The sequence below is a fragment of the Monocercomonoides exilis genome, assembly GCF_001643675.1.
Source record: "Monocercomonoides exilis strain PA203 chromosome Unknown scaffold11-1913109, whole genome shotgun sequence".
NCBI lineage: Eukaryota > Preaxostyla > Oxymonadida > Polymastigidae > Monocercomonoides > Monocercomonoides exilis.
Window position 1 is genome coordinate 820,615 of NW_027150556.1, and position 18,392 is coordinate 839,006.

The following is an 18,392-nucleotide window of genomic DNA, read 5'->3' on the forward strand; positions in this document are numbered from 1 at the left end:
CGCGTATTTTTATTAACGGTCGAATATTGTGCAATTACAGAACTTTTAATCACAAACCAGGCAATTCACAATAAATTTATGACCTGTTTTGAATGACATTTGCTTCCAACCATTAATCGTAAAATTCTTTTATACAATTTCTTTTTTCTTGGTTTTTTCTCATTTCATTTTTTTTCAACAAGCTTTCTGAAAACTGATTTTTTATATGCAAAAAACTTTCAATATTTTCAAAAATAAAATTTTTATTAAAATATGACTTTAATGAATTACTCAAAAAATAAGTTTCAGCATCTTCAATTCGAATTGAATTTTTATCAATAAAAAATATTGAACAATACAGAGCAATACTGGCTACATAAAGCTGAAACATATTCTGAAGCATATCAGGAAAATAAAATTTATCATTTGAGTTAATTATTAAAATACCACATTATTCTGAAAATCAAATATATGTATTTTAAAAAGGGATGACACAACAACGAAATTACTGAAATATTTAAAAGAAAACAATATTAACTTTGATTGAAAGGGCATATGCATCAGTATGATATTTGAAGAAAAAGAATGACAAGAAAAATTCCGCAAATTCAATGAGCATCAAAGTAAGCTTCAGATAATAATTGACATGGCTAAAGAAAAAAAGATTGCCATAACCCATTTCACCGTTTCCAATTTGATCCATCTAAAATCATTTTAATAATAAATATTTAAATGATAAAATAAATAAATGAATCTTTACCAACTATACAATATTAATATGAGACAAACTGTATGAAGCTCTGATATTTTGAGCCCCGCCAGATCCAACCATCGCAACAGGAATTCCTCCAGCACGAGTTGAACTGAAAGGAGGAAGAACAAAAGTGCCATCTCCAGCACCACTTCCGCTTATGCCAGAAGAAGAAGAAGATGATGATGACGACGAAACGAACGAATATGATTGAGACACATCAACCTCTCCTCGCTTCTTTTTGCCTCTGCTTTCGTTTTCTCTTCCACGTTCAGTCAACGAGCCCAGCCCAAACGACTGCTTCTTCCCCACTCCACTTCCTCCTCCGCTTCCGCCCCCCATCCCCAAACCCAACCCCATGCCCATTCCTTCTGACTCGCCATACACTTCTCTTCCACCTCCCACACCACCTCCGCCTCTCGTTCCTCGTGCTGTTCTCCTTGGCGATGCTATCGTCATGATTGACCGCTCTGTCTTGTCCCCACGCTCTCCTTGTGCAGCTCCCCGCGTCGAACCCCGCGGCGTGCCTATTACTCCAGTGCGCTCGCTCTTCTCCCTCGCCATCGAAAGCGACGGAATGTTCATTCCTGAATACGCGCCTTGCCCAATCAGCGACGACTTCATAGAAAGTGATGCTGTGGACGCTGTGACAGATGATGAAGGACCTGTTGGAGGAAGCTGTGATACATACGACGAGCGGAATGATTGCTGCGTTTGATACTGCTGCGACCCAACCCCGCTGCTTCCAAAAGACTGGCCCGACGCCGTCTGCACAGGAGAAGACGACTGATTAGGCACAATGACTGAAAAAGAAGGTGAAGTGGCTGTCTGCCCTATCAGCACTTTGCCTGTTTGTGTGGTGTGTTTCGGAGTCGGACGAGAGCCTTTTCGTTCTGCGGTGGCCAAACCGTCTCTCGGTGGCTGTGGTGGAGGAAGATAATGGCCAGAATAAGTGGGTTGGTCAGATCGCTCATTGCAATTATTGTTTGCTGTTGAAGAAGAAGAAGAAGATGATGATGACGAAGAAGATGTGCTTGAACTTGAAGAAGAAGAAGAAGAAGATACAAACACAGAAGGCGAATCTACATCTGCGGTTCTCACTTGCCCGCCTGATGCATTGACAGCTGTCTGTGAAGAAGACGTTGTCGAAGAAATCGACGACAGATTCACAGTGTTCTGTGCCGTCTTTCGCGGAGTCGTTGCCACAGTGGAGATAGTTGAGGAGAACGTTGACTGGCTGAATCCTCCTCCTATCGAAGTGGTCTGAGCATTTGAAGCAGAAGAGGAAGGAGACGAGAATGTCGAAGACTCTGTCGATGAAGTGGAAGTGGATGGTGCAATGCCAGTGGCTGAAGGGAGCTTGTTAGACGTGGTGATGGAAGACGTGGAGGATGTGTGAGGGTTTGTGGTGGATGAGGAAATAGAAGAAGAAGAAGATGATGATGATAATGAAGCATATGAATTTGACATTGTGGATGGTTTTGATGATGTTGAAGAAGACGTGAAAGTGGCAGGTGGAAGAGCGGTGTGTGGGTGCAGGCTGTATGCTGCTGATGCACGATATGATCGTGATGGGTCAGCTGTTGAAGGGCCAAGATGAGACTTTTATTAAAGTTCATAACAGAAAACAATAAATATTATTATAGTAATAATGAATAAAAAGTGAATAAATTAAATACAGGAATAAAAATATTGAAAAATTATTAAAAAAGAAGAAAACAAATATTAATTAAATGTTAACAACAACAACAACAACAACTTAAAAAAAAAAAAAAAAAAAAAAAAAAAAAAAAAAAAAAAAAAAAAAAAACACTGTAAAAATAATAAACATACTCCAATTATCCAAGGGTGCTGCATGGCCTGGTCAGGCTTAAACCTGTCTTTTGGATTCCATCTTAAGCATCCCTCCACAAACGAGATAAACAGCGGATCTGCTCCCCGCAGCACGCTCTGCAGATCCTTCGAGTTAGGCCTGCGCCTTTTCCCCTGTGAGTTCGGCACAATTCTCGGGTTGTTGTGCGAGTCGAAGAAGTGCTTCTTTCTCGAAGATTGCTCAATCAGCTGAATGGGAGGGACACCAATAACCTCCATGATGCACGCCAGCTGCTCCACCTCGTCTTCGCCAGGAAATATCGGGTAACCCGTAAACAGCTCACACAAAATACACCCCAATGACCACATGTCAATTGCGCAGTCGTAGCCAAACCCCAATATCACCTCGGGCGCTCGATAAAAACGTGACTGAATATACGAATAGATTCGCTCGTTCACAAAGCATGACGAGCCGAAGTCGATAACCTTGATGCCTGATTTGTTTGGGTTCTTGAGAAGAATGTTTTCTGGCTTCAGATCACAGTGAATGATGCGATGTTTGTAGAGATAAGACAAAGATTGCAGAATTTGAATTGCAAAGCGTCGAATAAGTGATGTGGATAGTGATACAAAGTTAGCCTCCTTCATGAACTCATACAAGTTTATTGATAGCAGCTCGAAAGTCAAACACAAATGCCCACGAAAATAGAAGAAATCATACATTCTAACGTTATTCATTCTATCTTCTGGATCGTTGTCCCTGATATATTCTAAAAGCTTAACTTCCACAAGGCCTTGCCGATGAAATCGTTTTTTGTTTCTAATGACCTTCAATGCGCAATAAGTGTTATGCTTATGGTCCAGAACCCTTACACATTGCCCAAACGATCCTTTTCCAAGTACTTCCACAATCTCATATCGATAAAGCACATGATCATTAAGATACATTCTATAATCACCATTTTCATCATCATATCCACAATTATTTGCATGAGCAGGATTTGCATGAATTTTCTTTTTTGAACGTTGACCGAAATAAAACACTTGCGGAAACTCAAGAATTTCACCGTGCTCATACAGCGTCAAATCACGAGCAAAATGCTTTAAAACGAATGTAGGCTTCATTGGGCCTTTCGCTTCAGGTGTTTGTGATTGTGTATTTGGAGACGCAGGCTGAGAAATTAATCGAGAAAGGCTTGGCGACTGGCGAGGTGTTGAAACAGCTGTTACTGCAGGAGACGAAGCTAATTACATTAACAACAATATATAAAAAAGTTTGAAGAATTTTATAGTTTATTGTGAAGATTGAAGTGCATGAAAAGAAATATCAATTATTATCGAACATTTTACATTTGTCATAAGCACAGCCGAATTCTGTTCTGCTGATGTGTAATCATGAGCGTAATTATTAATAGCAACTCTTGTTCCAGAATCCGCCATGATTCCCCTTGAATTCTTATTTGAAAATTTTTATTGAAAACGAATACCCATACTTATATCATCAACATTTAAAATACCAAAATTTCAAAGTGTAAAAATTATTCTCGGTGAATTCTACAGTTTATTTAAGTCAAGGATTTAATAAAAACAATTTTTTATTGACAGAAATTCATTCATTGGTACAAAAAAAATAAATTTATAAAAATGTTATTTTTTGCTTTCTTCTTCCCATCCTTCTTCAGTCTTCCACACCCCTTCTTCTTTATGATCCTTATTCTTTTCTTTCTCTTTTGGAATTGTTCCCTCAAGTTTACCTTTTACATTCATCCAACAACGATGAAAGTCTTCTTTCATCATGAGAGTTGAATCAACTTTTAGCATTTCTTCCATGTCTGCTTTTGCTTCTTCGTCTCTATCAACCATCGCATACAGAAGCTGCCTGTTATGAAGTGCCTTCATCCGATAGCGTTGCCTCAGATATCGCAGCCCCAGCGCTTCCGTGCACGCTTTAATCCCCTTTTCGATTGGAGTCTCTTTGAATTCCTCAACAACTTTCGCCAGTTTCACACAGCACACAGCAACGTTTGTCAGAATCACTTCCTTGGCTGCACACACACACTCCTGGACGCTGTGATAAAGCTCTGTTTTTTCTGGGGTTGGCAGATCTTTCGGGTGAAGTGGCTTTTGCATTTGATTGGCTTTTGATTCAGTTGCTTCATCTTTGTCATTCTTTTGCTTGTCTTCATCCTGCTCCTCTTCTTTTGTCCTTTCGCGCTGGAGTTTGTAGTATTCGTTTCTTTCCTTTCTGAGCTTCTTTATTTTATCATAGTACTCCTTCCATTCATCTCCGCACCACAGCTCCCAGTTGTCAAACATCCTCATTGCTTTGTAATATGATGCAAGTGCTTTGCGTGGGGCTGTGTCAATTTGCTTGTTCCCTGCGTCTTTCTCAACCCGGGCAGCAATAAGTGCATCTCTCAATGTGATGTCCTTTGGCAGCACAACAGAAGGAACGAAGTCATTGTCACTTGAATGTGAAGGATCAGAAGGATCTGAAGAAGAAGATGATGAAGCCACATCTTCTGAATTCTCCTCTGATTCTTTTTTCTCCTTCTTCATTGTCGAGTCTGGCTCAGTCAACACGCCAATATGTGGAATCCAGTCAACAAGCTTTATTTTGAATGTGATCCATTTGTCTCTCTCTTCTTCTGGGTATTCACCTCCATTTCCGATGGACTCATAAGCAAGCGACGGACTCACAATAAACAGAGACTCTTCGCCTTTCCTCATTCCTTCAACCAACTGCATGATAAGTTCAGTGATGCAGTCTGAGCCTCGAATCGGCTTGCCCAGGTATCCTGCTGATGTGGACATTGAAACTGAAGAAGAGGAAGAAGATGATGATGAGTTTTTGTCGAAATGTCTTGGAGGTTGAACGTATTTGACAACTTCATCTTTTCCAATCGTGAAAATTAACCGCCTTGATGAAGTGAAGAACTCGGTAAGATGAATGAACACCTCAGAAAATGGCGTAGGCATACGCGGATCGCTGAATTGGCAGCGGAATGCCTTTGCAGTGAATAGTTCGCTCGTTTTGATTGCTGATGACTCCGGCGGAGTTGCTATTTGAGCTCCTGGTATCAACACTCTCTTCAATACGCTACCATCTCCGGTGTACAATTCGTATCCGCGAGGGAGATATACTGGAGATTGAACAAACATGTCAAATCCGAAGCTATCACTTGTTATAACATCTTTTGACGAAGATGAAGTGGATGATGAAGATTCATGTTCATCAGAAGAAGTAGAAAGCCCCCGAAGTTTAGCAAGAGCACTTTTCACATATTTTTCATTAGAATAAGTTTCTTCAAATTCTTTTGTAAATTCATCTTCTTCAACACCAGCTGCATCAATCAAATCTTTTTCATCCACAGTTCTGAACAACTCGCCTTTGGCAGAAGTTATCCCTGTAAATGGAGTAATTCTTTTTACTCGAAACTCTGGTTGATCATCGACTTGCAAAACTTTGGACTTCTTTAAGATCTGGAAAAAAGTTAAACAGATTAATTTTTATCTCCAAAAACTGAAGGAAAAACAAAGAGGCATACGTTAAATACTTCTTGTGCATCAGTTGTTATTGAATGAAGTTTTGGATAACTTATGAGTTTTGATATTGTTATCCATCCTGGAAAGAAAGTAATAAAGAAATTCAAATATTAAAAATCAAACCATCGTTATTTTTCAAAATATCCATTGTAAATTCATCCTTTGCGAGATTTTTATCTCCTAAATAATGTTCCACAAGAGACAAAATGTCTTCTTCTCTCAAAACATCAGAATTACTCATATGTGACAAAAATTATGTGAAAAAGATCAGAATAATGAAATAAGTTTTTATTTTTTCTTTTTTCAAAGCAATAATTCACAAAAATACAAAAATACGACAAAACATAAAACACTATAGATATAAAATTTATTAAACAAATTTGGATTTATACATATATTTACCAAGTTAAAATGCAATCTTCATCATCCAGCAACATTGCCTTCATCCTATCATAGTCACATGTCCGAGCATAACTCACCATCTTTCCCCATATTGTATTGTTATCTAATTCTTCGTATTCTCTAATGAAGTTCAGCATCAGCTCCTGTGTTATGCTCCCTGGTGTATTGTGTATCTGTACATCCAGCCCGCTCCTCGACATCAGCCAGAATATCTTCACCAGCTCTTCGCAGTCATCAGCAGGCGCATACGGCAGCACATGTTCTTTCACCGTCGCCTGGAGCTCCTGCATCCGCGTTGACAGGTAGTGCACGGTGCCTCCCGATATCACCGCCTCGTTCGCAGGCACTGACCTGCCGAAGTCGATGATGAACGCCTCTTCCTTCGCTGTCCCTTCTTGCAGCAGCACAAGATGATCCATTCGAATGTTCCTGTGCACTCTGTGCTGTGCGTGCATCACCTGCAGCATGGTAATCATATCGAACATGTGCTTCCCCAAGTGCGGCGACGTCCACGGCCACGACTTGCCCACCGGTGCACACACAAGAATGCGGTTCAGCTCTTCCCAGCAGACAAACGAATTGGCATGGGGCACACCCGAATCCATCATTGTCTGCAGCACAATGATTTCATTCATCAGCTCCTCTGTCTTCGCATCCATGTACACTTTGAACGAGCAAGGAACCATCGTCCCGCTCTCGTGAACCTGCTTGCGAAGCCAAGAAAGCGAAGACGTCTGCATCTCCGTTGGTTTTTCCTCTTTCCCTTCTTCTCTTTCTTCTTTTTCTTCATTGCCATTTTTGTTCTTATTCTTCTTCTTTTTCTCCTCCACCTCACCAACTAAACAATAGCTCTTCTTCCCATACCCCACAATATCTACAAACGTAAACCTAAGCCCACACAGCTCACACCGAGGAATATACCCAAAGAAAGACGGTGGCTGATTCAAAATCCACGAAAAATTCGCAAAGCTCGTCTCATCACTAAAAGGCCTCTGCGATCCATACACAACCGCACACGCGTTTCTGTGTCTATAAGCCACAAACACCTGATAGTAGAACGGGGTCATGGCGATGGTGACGGCGTAGTAGCGCCACGACTGCTGCTGCAGGAAGCGCTGGGCGTGGCTGACGGCCTCGGCTGTCTGCTCGGCCGTGAGCTTCTTGCGGCTGGCGATGTAATAGTCGCTGATGTCATCAGTGGTGGATGGGATTGACTGGAGCATTGAATGGGTCAATGTGTGTGTGCGGCAGGTGTGTGTGCGAGGAGGGAGTGGGGTGGAGGAGAAGAGGGAGCTTACTTTGGGGATTGGGCGATCAGGAGAAATGGAAGGAGAAGGAGAGGAAGAAGGAGAGGAAGAGGAAGATGATGGAGAAGGAGAAGAAGAATTTGCTGGAGTTGCAGGTGAAGGTTTTGTGACCATTTTTGAGAGTATCTGACGCTGCTGCCGAGATGTGGATGGAATTCGGATGGGTATTTTGGCGTTGTGTCCCAGAGGTGAAAGATCGAAGTCAAAAACTGTGATTTCTTTCTTCTGCTCTTCAAGCTTTTTGATTTTCCGCCATTCTTCGTCTCCAAACTTCTCTGCTGTTGATGAAGAAGAATGTGAAGAAGTTTTTTCATCATTTTCACAACTTTCACAATTCTCTTTTTTCTCCTCATTCTTCATCTCTTTCTCTTTCTCCTCTTTCTTCTCCCCTCTCTTCCTCTTTGTCTTCGTCCAGAAGAAGTCAAAAATCGTCACATGATCCCTCGATCCACCTAATCCACCTGAGCATGGCTCAATCGACGCCACAAGTGTTGGCGTGAAGTTTCCAATGAAGATTCCGACTTCAGAGCAGATGCTGAGATACAAATGGCCATACGGCTGAGATGTTACGCACATTGGACGGTTGGCGGCTGTGAGGGAGCTGAGGGATGGCTTAGAGGAAGAAGAGGAAGAGGGAGAAGAGGATAAGTTAGAAGAAGAAGATGAAGAAGACATAGACGAAGAGTAAGAAGGCAAAGGAGAAGAAGTCACTGAATTTGAAGGAGAAGAGGAAGAAGGTGTATTTGACTTTGGCAAAGCTGGAGAATGTGGTAAAGACGCATTCACAGGCCCAACTGATGATGATGACTGCAGAGCAGCAGAAGCAACCTGATCAATCAGCTGAGGAACAGTCGGCTGCTGTTGAAGCTGAAGTTGCTGTTGCTGATACTGCTGCTGTTTTTGATTCAACAAGCCAACCGACCCATTCGAAAAAGCAGCGCTTCCATTTGCCTGTGCAAAGTGGTTCTTCACAAAGGGGACGCTGTGTGACTCGAACCACTTGCTCTGCTCAGACGGCGTTTTCAAGGCGAAAGAAGAAGGAAGCAGATCAACTGGCAGAGGAGAAGGCTCAGAACGAGCAAAGGAAGAAAGCGGAAGAGAAGGAGAATCTGCGCCTTTTGTTTTTAAATTGAGAGATTCGTCCAGTTGGAAGAGGGGGATGTACGTTGGGTTGTACTTGATGGTGTTTTGGATAGGAGCTGGGTTTGGATTTGTTGCTTGTTTCTTTGAGGTGTCCTTTTTGTGCTTTGAAGAAGAAGAAGAGGAAGAAGAGGCTTTTGAACTGCCTACACCTTCAAACCGAGAGCGATCAGCTTTTCTGTCTGGCAGAATCTTTGAGAGAAGAGAGGATAAAGGCGAAGCATTGCCAGACTTATTGCTGTTGTCACTGGAATCTGAGGAAGAAAAGGAAGAGGAAGAGGAAGAAGAAGAAGAAGCAGAAACAGAAGGCAGTGATAGCAAGCTCTTCTTCTTTGACCCCCACTGTTTCGACGACGGTGATGAGATGCCATCAAAAGGCGACACTTTGCTGTGTGAGCTGCTTGTCTGCTGGATTCTTCTGTCTCTTCTCGATTTGCTTGCTCCTTCAGCTAAGTTATTACTACCACAACTGCCACTGCCATTGCCACTTCCGCTGCTTCTTCTGAGGTGCTCTGGCAGATCGTCTTCAGACGCGACGGTGAAGTTTGTGTGTTTCGGGTTCGACATCAGCAGCACAGCAGGAGGAATAGCAGAAGTGTCTGGGATGGGTAGAGAAGAAGGGGTGTGATCATCATCATCGTCATCATCATCTCTTCTGCTCGATGAGAAACCAGAGGCAAACCCTCCACTTTGCATATGCTGCAGCGAAAGAGAAAGCGAAAGCGAAGACGCACCGACTGAGGCGGCAGCACGGAATTTGATGTACATTGCCTCTTTCTCTTCGTCTGATGTGCCATAAATGCACAAGCGATGACAAGCATTGGCTCGATACCGCTTGGGCGAAGGGCCGTATTGAAAGCGCTTAAGCTCTTCATTGTGCAGCGCGATTTCTTCCTCTTTCTTCACTTTCTCCTCTTCCATCTCCTTCGCCCTCTTCTTCTCTCTCTCTTTGATCCGCTCCAGCTGCTGCTTCAGCTTCAATCTTTCCTTCTCTGCCTCAAAAAGCTGTTTGTTCCTCTCATCAACTGTCATTTTTCCCCTTCGCTTCTTCTTCTTTTTCTTCTGCGCAATATACGCAGACCCCATCCCATCAGCTGCCTTTCGGGCCATCGAAAACAATCTGATAGCTTGCCCTTCTGTGTCAAAGAACTCTTCGTCTCTGTGGGAAAACTTGAAGGTGTCCTGGAAGTCCATGTATTGCTCCCAGGCCTCGTGGTAGTAGGTAAGGGAGTAAGGCATCGGGCGCAGAGGAGGCGATTCTACAACAAGCGGAGGAGATGGGGTGATTGGGATGCTGTCTGGATCAGTGGAAGAAGAAGAAGAAGAAGAAGATGATGATGATGAAGAAATAGGTGATGATGTTGTTGGATCACCATTTAAATATGATGAAATATCTGTTGAATTCATTTCCTCTGAGCCATTCGGATGCAGCGGCTGTGGTTTTGACAACAAAAGTAAATTCCCATTGGCATTAGCAGAAGTAATTTCACTTGCCTGCTCCTTCTGAACAGTGTTTGAAGCTTCAGGCATCAGAATCTGTGGCGGTTCGTCCATTAAGCACGAAGCATCAGCTGTTTGATTGGAGCTTATTGCTTCTGCTTCTGTTAATGTTGAATATGGCGAGCGCAAAGACGAGAAAAGGGTTTTCTTCTGTTTTTGGTTGAGAAGCCTGCTGTTAACCTTCCCATTTCCTGAAATGTTGTTACTATTCGATTCTTCTGTGCTTTTGGAATCAACATCAGCTCCTTCATTCCCACTCTGCTTCATCTTCTGCTTCTGCTTCTGCTTCTCTTTTTCCTCCTCTTCTTCCAACCTCACTTTCTCGTTGTACTCTTTTATCCTCGCATCTCCTTCAATCAGCTCCACCTGCCTCGACAGCGCCACAAGATGTGCCAGCGACTCCTCAATTTCTCTGTTCTTTGGCGGCTGAAGTGGAATTGAAGGGTCAAAATAGCCAATCAGCGTGTCTTCAGAGGGAACAAACGGACGCAGACTGCGAGGCTTGAATCTTTGGGATGGTTGTGGAGACTGGGGAGAAGAAGAAGAAGAAGAGGATGAAGAGGAAGAGGAAGAAGAAAGTGGGCTGTTAGATGATTGAGTAACATTAGTTGTGGCAAAAGTGACTTTTTTATCTTTGCTGTTATTATTATTATTATTAATGCAAGCATTGTTCTGTATATTGATTGAATCCTTATTATCACTACAAGTCTCTTTCCCCTCTCCTTTCTCCCCTTCTTCTTCTTCTTCTCCTCCTTCTCCTCCTTCTTCTTCCTCTTCATCGTCCATTTTCTTCACCTCTCCTTTCGCCTCCTCCGCCACCATCTTCCTAATCTCCCTGTCATCCAATATCTCCTTCATCTGCCCCCATCTCGAACCAGACTCTGCTTTTCCTCCATCCAATCCATCTGGATCGATATATGGCATTTCCCCTGTATCGTGGAATAGGTTGTCATCAAGCTCTTCTTCTTCAGTTGCTGCTTCTTCATTTAATTGTTCAATTTGCTCTTTTTCTTTTTCTTTTTCTTTCTCTCCTGTCCCTTCAGTCAAATTCCCTTTCTCCTTCGCATCATTCCCTTCCTTCTGTGCTTCCTGCTTCTGCCGTTCTAAATCCTCCTTTTCCTTCTTCAATTTGTTCTCCCTCTCTCTTCTCAGCCGCTCCGCCTTCATTCTTTCTTCTCTCTCTCTCCTCTCCATATTCGCAATCGCATTCTTCTCCCTCTCCTTCTTCATCGCCTTCTCTTTCTCCTTCTCCTCCCACCGTTTCACCTCCTTCGCTATCTCTTCTTCCCTCTCTTCTCCATAATTCCCTTCCACCTTTGGAACCAGAAACGGAACAAGCTTCTTTATCGGCCCGTTGAACTTGACAGTTTTCTCGTCCAAGCAGCAAAAGACGGCTGTGTTTGACGATTTTTTCATAGGCGACCAGCCATTCATCAGGCAAATGAACAACATCAGAGCAGAAACAGCGTATTTGTTCTCTTCCACTGTTGGGATACCATTTTTGCTGTCTTCCTCTTCTTTTCGCTGGGATTCGAGAAACTCGGCTTCAGAATCACTGGAGTTGGAAGAGAAATTTTTTGAGGTTTGTTTTGGTTGATTCTTGTGCTTGTGATGTTTGTGTTTGGTGTCAAAGATAAGAGAAGAAGAAGAAGAAGAGGAGGAGGAGGAGGAAATGTTTTCATTATCATCTTCTTCAGATGAAGACGATGAAGAAGAAGATTCAGCTGAAGATTCGTCTTCATCATCATCGTCATCATCATCTTCTTCTTCATTCTCTCTGAACACAAGTTCCTTGTCTGGCTCTGCTATTTCTCTATTTGCACTCATCTTTTTATCTTCCCCTTTTCTGTTTTCTGTTTTTCCTTCTTTTTCTCCTTTAACATTCTTCTTTTGTGTCTCTTTTTGAGACAATTTCGATTTTTGAATTGGCACATTTCCTTCTTTTCTTAAGAATTTCCTTTTGTTATCTTCTTCTTCTTCTTCCTCATCATCATAATCTTCTTCTTTTCTGTTTCTTTTATCTCCATTTCCCTTTTTTTTCATTCCCAGCAGCGGTTGCAGTGATCCTATTGATTCTAGATCTGCATTCAATTTATCTTCTTCTCTTTCTCCTCCTCCTTCTTCTCTTTCTTCTTCACTTACTTCATCATATAAACCATCCACTTCTTTCAACGAATCTTTTCTTTGCTCCAATGAAGATCGCTTGCGTTCTTCTTCTTCTTCTTCTTCTTCCTCTTCCTCTTCTTCTTTCTTCTTTTTCGCTTCTTCCTCTTTCTTCCTCTTCCTCTCTTCTCTTCTCTTCCTCCTCTCTTCCTTCTCCTTCTCCTTCCCTTCCATCTTCTTCTCTTCCTCTCTCTTCCTCATCATCTCCTTGTTCGCTTTCTCCCTCTCCTTCTCCTTAATCTTCGCTTGCCTCTCTTCCAACAATCTAACTTTCCTTTTCACTTCCATTTCTTCCATCGCTCCTTCCAACAGCCTCAGAAACATAAACGACTGCGGATGGTAATGCCCGCCAAACATGAAGTGGCCTGGCTTCTTGTATATTCTATCCACACGCGAGGGAGGTAAGTCCAAGTTCCTCTGGTCCCACGAGGCGTGGAAGTAAGTTTCGAAGCGGGACGGGTAGAACGGGATTGGGGTGGAGAGATAGACAGGAGGAGGGTTGAGGACAAGAGGGTGGGCTTTGGGTTGGGAGGAGGAAGAGGAGGAGGAAGGAGAAGAGGACGAAGAAGTTGATGAAGGTGTAACATCACTACAAGAATTCTGATTAAATGTTACATTTTTCTCATTTGAACACTCATTCTGTTGTTTCTGCTTCATCTTTGCCATCAGCTCTTGGAGATTGTCGCACACTCCAACACTTGCTGCGCCCACTTCACCAGGGGCGCCTATGTTGTGTGAAGGGAATTTTGGTTTGTTTGAGGATAAAATAGAAGAAGAGGATGAGGTTGAAGAGGAAGAGGAAGAAGATTGTGATGGTGATGAAGAGGAAGAGGAAGCGGAAGAAGAGGAAGAAGAAGGAAAGAAAGAAGTTGATGGAGTTGTGGATGAAGTGGCAGATAGAGAATTTGAAGTGGACGTCTTTGAATCAGAAGATGAAATGTCAGAATGTGTTTGCGATGATGATAAAGCCGAATCCGAAGCTGAAGGAACACAAGAAGAAGAAGAAGAAGAAGACGAAGAAGAAGCAAAAGGAGCATCATTCACAACAGCACCACCACCACCACCACCACCCTCCCCTCCTTTCTGCACCACCACCATCGCATTCGTCTGCTGCATCTGCAGTGGAGACGGCGCAATCACCTTTGTTGTCGGAGTAATAACCTTCGGCTTTGCGATCTGATCAATCGAGAGCTTCAGTCTTGTTGGCGTGAAGTTCCTCAGAGTGAATGTGGGCTTAGCAATTTCGTCTCTGTCGAGGGTGAGCGACCTGGCGGCGATGACAAGTGAGTCCTCTCTGGTTGACAAGGGCACTGTCAGCTTCGCCTTCCACTTCTTCTTCGCCCGCTCGCGCCGCTGGCTGCGCCGGGTGATGGCGGGGAGGCTGTTGGTGTTGGTGGAGTCGGGGTGGGTGGTTTTTGAAGAGAGGGAAGAAGTATTGGTATTATTAGTATTATTAGTATTAGTATTATTAGAGCTGTTATCATTACTGCTATTGTTATTGCTATTGCTATTTGTGTAGAAGTCGTCATCTTCAAATGATTCATCGGATGAATTGTCCACAATCAAGTCAATATACTCCCTTTCACTCAGTCTCCTCTTCCCAATCTCAATTGCTCTTTCTTTGCCTTCTGCACTCCCTCTCATTTTCTGGGTTTTTCTGCTTCGGCTGTTGGCTTCGTCATTTCCGCCTTCGTCACTTTCTCTAAATGACCCCAAACTGTTTCCTGAATCATCATAGAAGTCATCGTCTTCTTCGCTGTCGTAATCACTTCCGCTGTAATTATCGTCATCTTCTTCTTCGTCGTCATCATAACAATCATCTGTACCATCTGCTCCATCAGAATCACTTGATTTGTAATCCATTCTTCTTCCACTTCTTCTTCCCCCCACTCTTCCTCTTCCTCTTCTCCTTCTCCGCCTTCTCTGCCTTCTCCCTTTATCTGCTCTCCTCCTCTTCAACTTCTCAATCCTCTCCACTCTCTTCTTCTCTGCCTGCCTCTCGTCCTCTTCTGTCAGCATGCGAAATTCTCTCTTCCTGTCAGGAAACTCGAACTCCAGCACAACCACCAGCCGCTGCGCCTCAAACGAGTCCTGCGGGTCCTCAATCATCTGCAGGAATTTGATCAGCTCGCCTTTCAAAACAGGCTCCACACGCAATTTGCACAGCTGCCTGATCAGAAGCAGTACAGGGCGCACAAACTCTGTTGCCAGGAGATCGCAGTCACACTCAGTGAGAAGCACCTCGACACATTCAGACAGGTCGGGTGCCCCCTTTTGAGGGAAGGACGAGACACACTCCAGAAGAGTCTCTATCAGAAGGAGGATGCTTGAGCGGACGTGGGGATCAGAGGCCTGTGGAAAGAGGAGGAGGAAGAAGAAGAAGAAGAAGAAGAAGAATTAGAATAGATAGATGGATATCCAAATATATACATCAATTCACACATTCATTTAAATTCATAAAACCAGATTACAAAAAATAACATCAGGGAAATGCTTTAGCACACCATGTATTGAAAAAGCAATCTGAAATACATCAATGTGAACATGGAATAATTCTCTCGACGAGGAAAAATTCCATATGACACTGTTTCATCACGATATCTACCGCTTACAAACAATCGCCCTTTTTGCTCAGAATTTTGAAATGGAAACATTTGAATTCCACCATGAGGAATGGGAACTCGCTCTGGAAGAGTTAAATGAATTGTTGCTTTTTGCAGAAATGGCCAGAAAAATGACTTCAAAAACAAAACAATGCAAAAATAAAAAAACAATCTTGGTAAATAAAAAATGAAGCATACAAATGCGTGTGGATATTTTAAACTTATACGGCATAAAACTACTTCAAGCAGGCGATAGTCAACAAAAAGTGGAAGATCAGGAGATGAAGCAATAATATCCAATTTTTCCTTAATTATTTTAGCTTCTAGGCCTTCTTCATCAACAACTTTTGGGCATCTATTCAGTGCAACAACGTATTCGTGAGGAGTATCAAGAGCTAATTCATTTCAAAGCATTTCAAAAAATTTAATAACAATTTAAATAGATAAATATTTTAAAAAATTCATACGCGTATTGTAAAATCGTAGAACTGCTGGATCTATTTTATGTTTTTGAGAAAGAAACAATTTATGATCCATTTGAAAACGCTCTTAAACACGCAAATATGAGTTAACTTTTTCTTAAAAAATATTTATAATTCCATTTGAATAATGTTCTTAGTGGTTCTAAGAAGAGAATCAAACCCAATACCCTTCAAAATTTGTAATTAAATAAAAACACTCAAATAATGGGCACAAAATTTTTACTTCATGATGAATGAAATCTTGTTTCTAAAAATGCAAAAAAGAGTGCACACTGTAAATGAAATTATAAAAGAAACGGGACATAATTTCAATAAATCAGTAAGAACAAATCAATTAAATAAAAAAATATCACTTGAATCAAAACATTAACCAATGGATAGAGCGACCTTTCAAATAAAATAATTATTTCTTCCAAGCTTCATATCCGAATATTGCTTCTTTCCCCAGTTCTTCCTCAATGCGAATAAGCTGGTTATACTTTGCTGTTCTCTCGCCTCTGCAAGGAGCACCTGATTTTATCTGGCCGCAACCCAATCCTACTGCCAAGTCCGCAATAAACGAATCTTCTGTTTCTCCAGAGCGATGCGAAACCATAACAGACCAACCTGCATCGAGAGCAATTTTCGCTGCCTCAATCGTTTCAGAAACGGTTCCAATCTGATTCACTTTCAGAAGTAGAGACGTGCACGATTTTTTCTCAACTGCCATTCGAATGCGTTCAGGGCACGTAACAAGCAAATCATCTCCCATAACTTGTATCTTCTTTTTATTCATGACTGCAGTAAGCTTTGCGAATGCATCAAAGTCGTTTTCATCAAATGTATCCTCTAAAGACACAATCGGGTATTTTTCAACCATTTGCTCAAATATCATCTGCATTTCTTCGCTGGTAATCTTTTTGTGTGTAGTGTCTTTAAATCCAAGATCGTACATTTTCTCTTTGCTTTCGTAAAACTCCGACGCAGCTGGATCAATGCAGATTTTAACACGGCCAGTGTGACCTGCTTTTTCAATGGCTTCCACGAGCAGTTCGAGCGGTTCCATCACGTCAGTTACTGGAGGAGCAAACCCGCCTTCATCTCCAACATTTGTAGCATCCAAGCCAAATCTTGCTTTCAGAATCTCTTTCAAGCAGCCATAAACTTCAGCTCCCATTCTTATGGCCTCAGAAAACGAAGAGGCAACACATGGCGCAATCATATACTCTTGAAAGGGAAGTTTATTTCCAGCATGCTTTCCTCCATTTATCACATTAAGACTTGGAACTGGAAGTCGCAGAGTCGAATTTCCAGATAACTCTGCAATATAACGATATAAAGGAATACCCCTTTCAGATGCAGCAGCCCTGCATGCAGCTATTGAAACAGGTAAAATTGCATTTGTTCCAAGTTTTGATTTCTTCGGGTCACCATCAAGATCACACATTATTTTATCAAGAGCATGTTGATCCATAATCGATTTTCCAATCAAAGCGGGGGCAATAACAGTGTTTATATTTGAAACAGCATGAGTAACTCCTTTCCCCAAAAATCTGCTTCCTCCATCACGCAATTCAACAGCTTCATGTTCACCCGTTGACTTTCCAGAAGGAACAGCCGCACGAAACATTCCTTTGTCAGTAAATAAGTCAACTTCTACTGTTGGTAGAGCACGTGAATCGAGTATCTCGCGTGCAAATATCTTTCTGATTGTTGACATTGCGTTGTCTGGATTGTTTGAATAACGCCACAAATTTTAAAAATTAAAGAAACCAATAAACTGCATACGTTATTCAGTAATATATAAATTGTAAACAACTTCTTTTCAACATTCGCAAAAAAATTCTTGCTATTTTGAAATTTTTATAAAGGCTGAATCGAAAGAAAAATTCAATTTTTGCAAGTTGGAACAAAATTCAGAAAGCTTTTAAATTTCTTTCCACATCTTCTATTTTTTTATCTTCATTCAAACAAACCATATCAAAAATGATCAATTCATAAGTTTTGATGGGTTATGATCTTATTGTTTTGCATATTAATCATTGTAGCAAACTTTAATCGAAAAGAAACGTGTATTATCTTACAAAACATTTTATAAAATATCAAAAATATACGTGAAATATGTTTTGAAGGATTTTTTGAACAGTTTGAAAGATAATTGGTTATTTTGTATTCCTTCGGATTTGAAGGTTGCAATCAAATTTAGAAAATAACTACATGCAAGCATTTTTAAATTGTCATCAAGGTTCTATTAAATTTTCGGTTTTCTGCCTTTCTTTATGGAGAAATTTGTAGAAAAGGTTAAATCAACTATTTTGCTGTTGAGTATCCTTCATTGGTTTTCAAAAGCAATTTTGTGGTTTACAACTTAAAACTTTTATTTGCAGAATTGAAGTTGTTTGGATATTTGCGAAACGTTGCAACAGGCATGGAAGAATAAAAGATTGTTTAATTATTGATGATTTCACCGAAAACCAGACAGTTGCAAAGATCTTTGCTTTCACAACGAAATGCATGAATATGGATTTATATCTTTAGGAGATTAGCAAATATGAGGTGTTTTGGAAAGAAAACAAATTTAAATGGAGTTCAACAGAGCAAAATTACTGAGTCAATTAGAGATTGTTCAGAAAATGAAAAAATAAATGCGTCCAACATTTCCTTGAATAGCAGAAAAGCGTTTTCTGAGAAGCGAAAATATATCATTTCTTAAATCATATTGATATTT

At 41.4% G+C, this 18,392-nt stretch overlaps 3 protein-coding genes across 3 annotated transcripts; all 3 read right to left on the minus strand.

The window, feature by feature from the left end:
• Nucleotides 1-224: 224 nt before the first annotated feature.
• Nucleotides 225-6,329, minus strand: MONOS_3918 (putative CMGC/DYRK/DYRK2 protein kinase; the record flags this gene model as incomplete). Its single annotated transcript, XM_067873948.1, has 7 exons — nucleotides 225-682; nucleotides 769-2,332; nucleotides 2,564-3,786; nucleotides 3,886-3,997; nucleotides 4,235-6,025; nucleotides 6,091-6,167; nucleotides 6,212-6,329. 7 exons carry the CDS (start codon nucleotides 6,327-6,329, stop codon nucleotides 660-662), a joined length of 4,908 nt encoding a protein of 1,635 aa, XP_067731585.1. The 3' UTR covers nucleotides 225-659.
• A 44-nt stretch (nucleotides 6,330-6,373) lies between these two features.
• Nucleotides 6,374-15,740, minus strand: MONOS_3917 (uncharacterized protein; the record flags this gene model as incomplete). The annotated part of the gene is made up of 5 exons (XM_067873947.1): nucleotides 6,374-13,017; nucleotides 13,291-14,952; nucleotides 15,105-15,338; nucleotides 15,402-15,598; nucleotides 15,671-15,740. 5 exons carry the CDS (start codon nucleotides 15,738-15,740, stop codon nucleotides 6,487-6,489), a joined length of 8,694 nt encoding a protein of 2,897 aa, XP_067731586.1. The 3' UTR covers nucleotides 6,374-6,486.
• A 142-nt stretch (nucleotides 15,741-15,882) lies between these two features.
• Nucleotides 15,883-17,476, minus strand: MONOS_3916 (enolase (ENO)). Its single transcript, XM_067873946.1, has 2 exons — nucleotides 17,453-17,476; nucleotides 15,883-17,392 (listed from the first exon to the last, which is right to left on the minus strand). Exon 2 carries the CDS (start codon nucleotides 17,382-17,384, stop codon nucleotides 16,089-16,091), a length of 1,296 nt encoding a protein of 431 aa, XP_067731587.1. The 5' UTR covers nucleotides 17,385-17,392; nucleotides 17,453-17,476; the 3' UTR covers nucleotides 15,883-16,088.
• Between the last annotated feature and the right edge of the window lie 916 nt (nucleotides 17,477-18,392).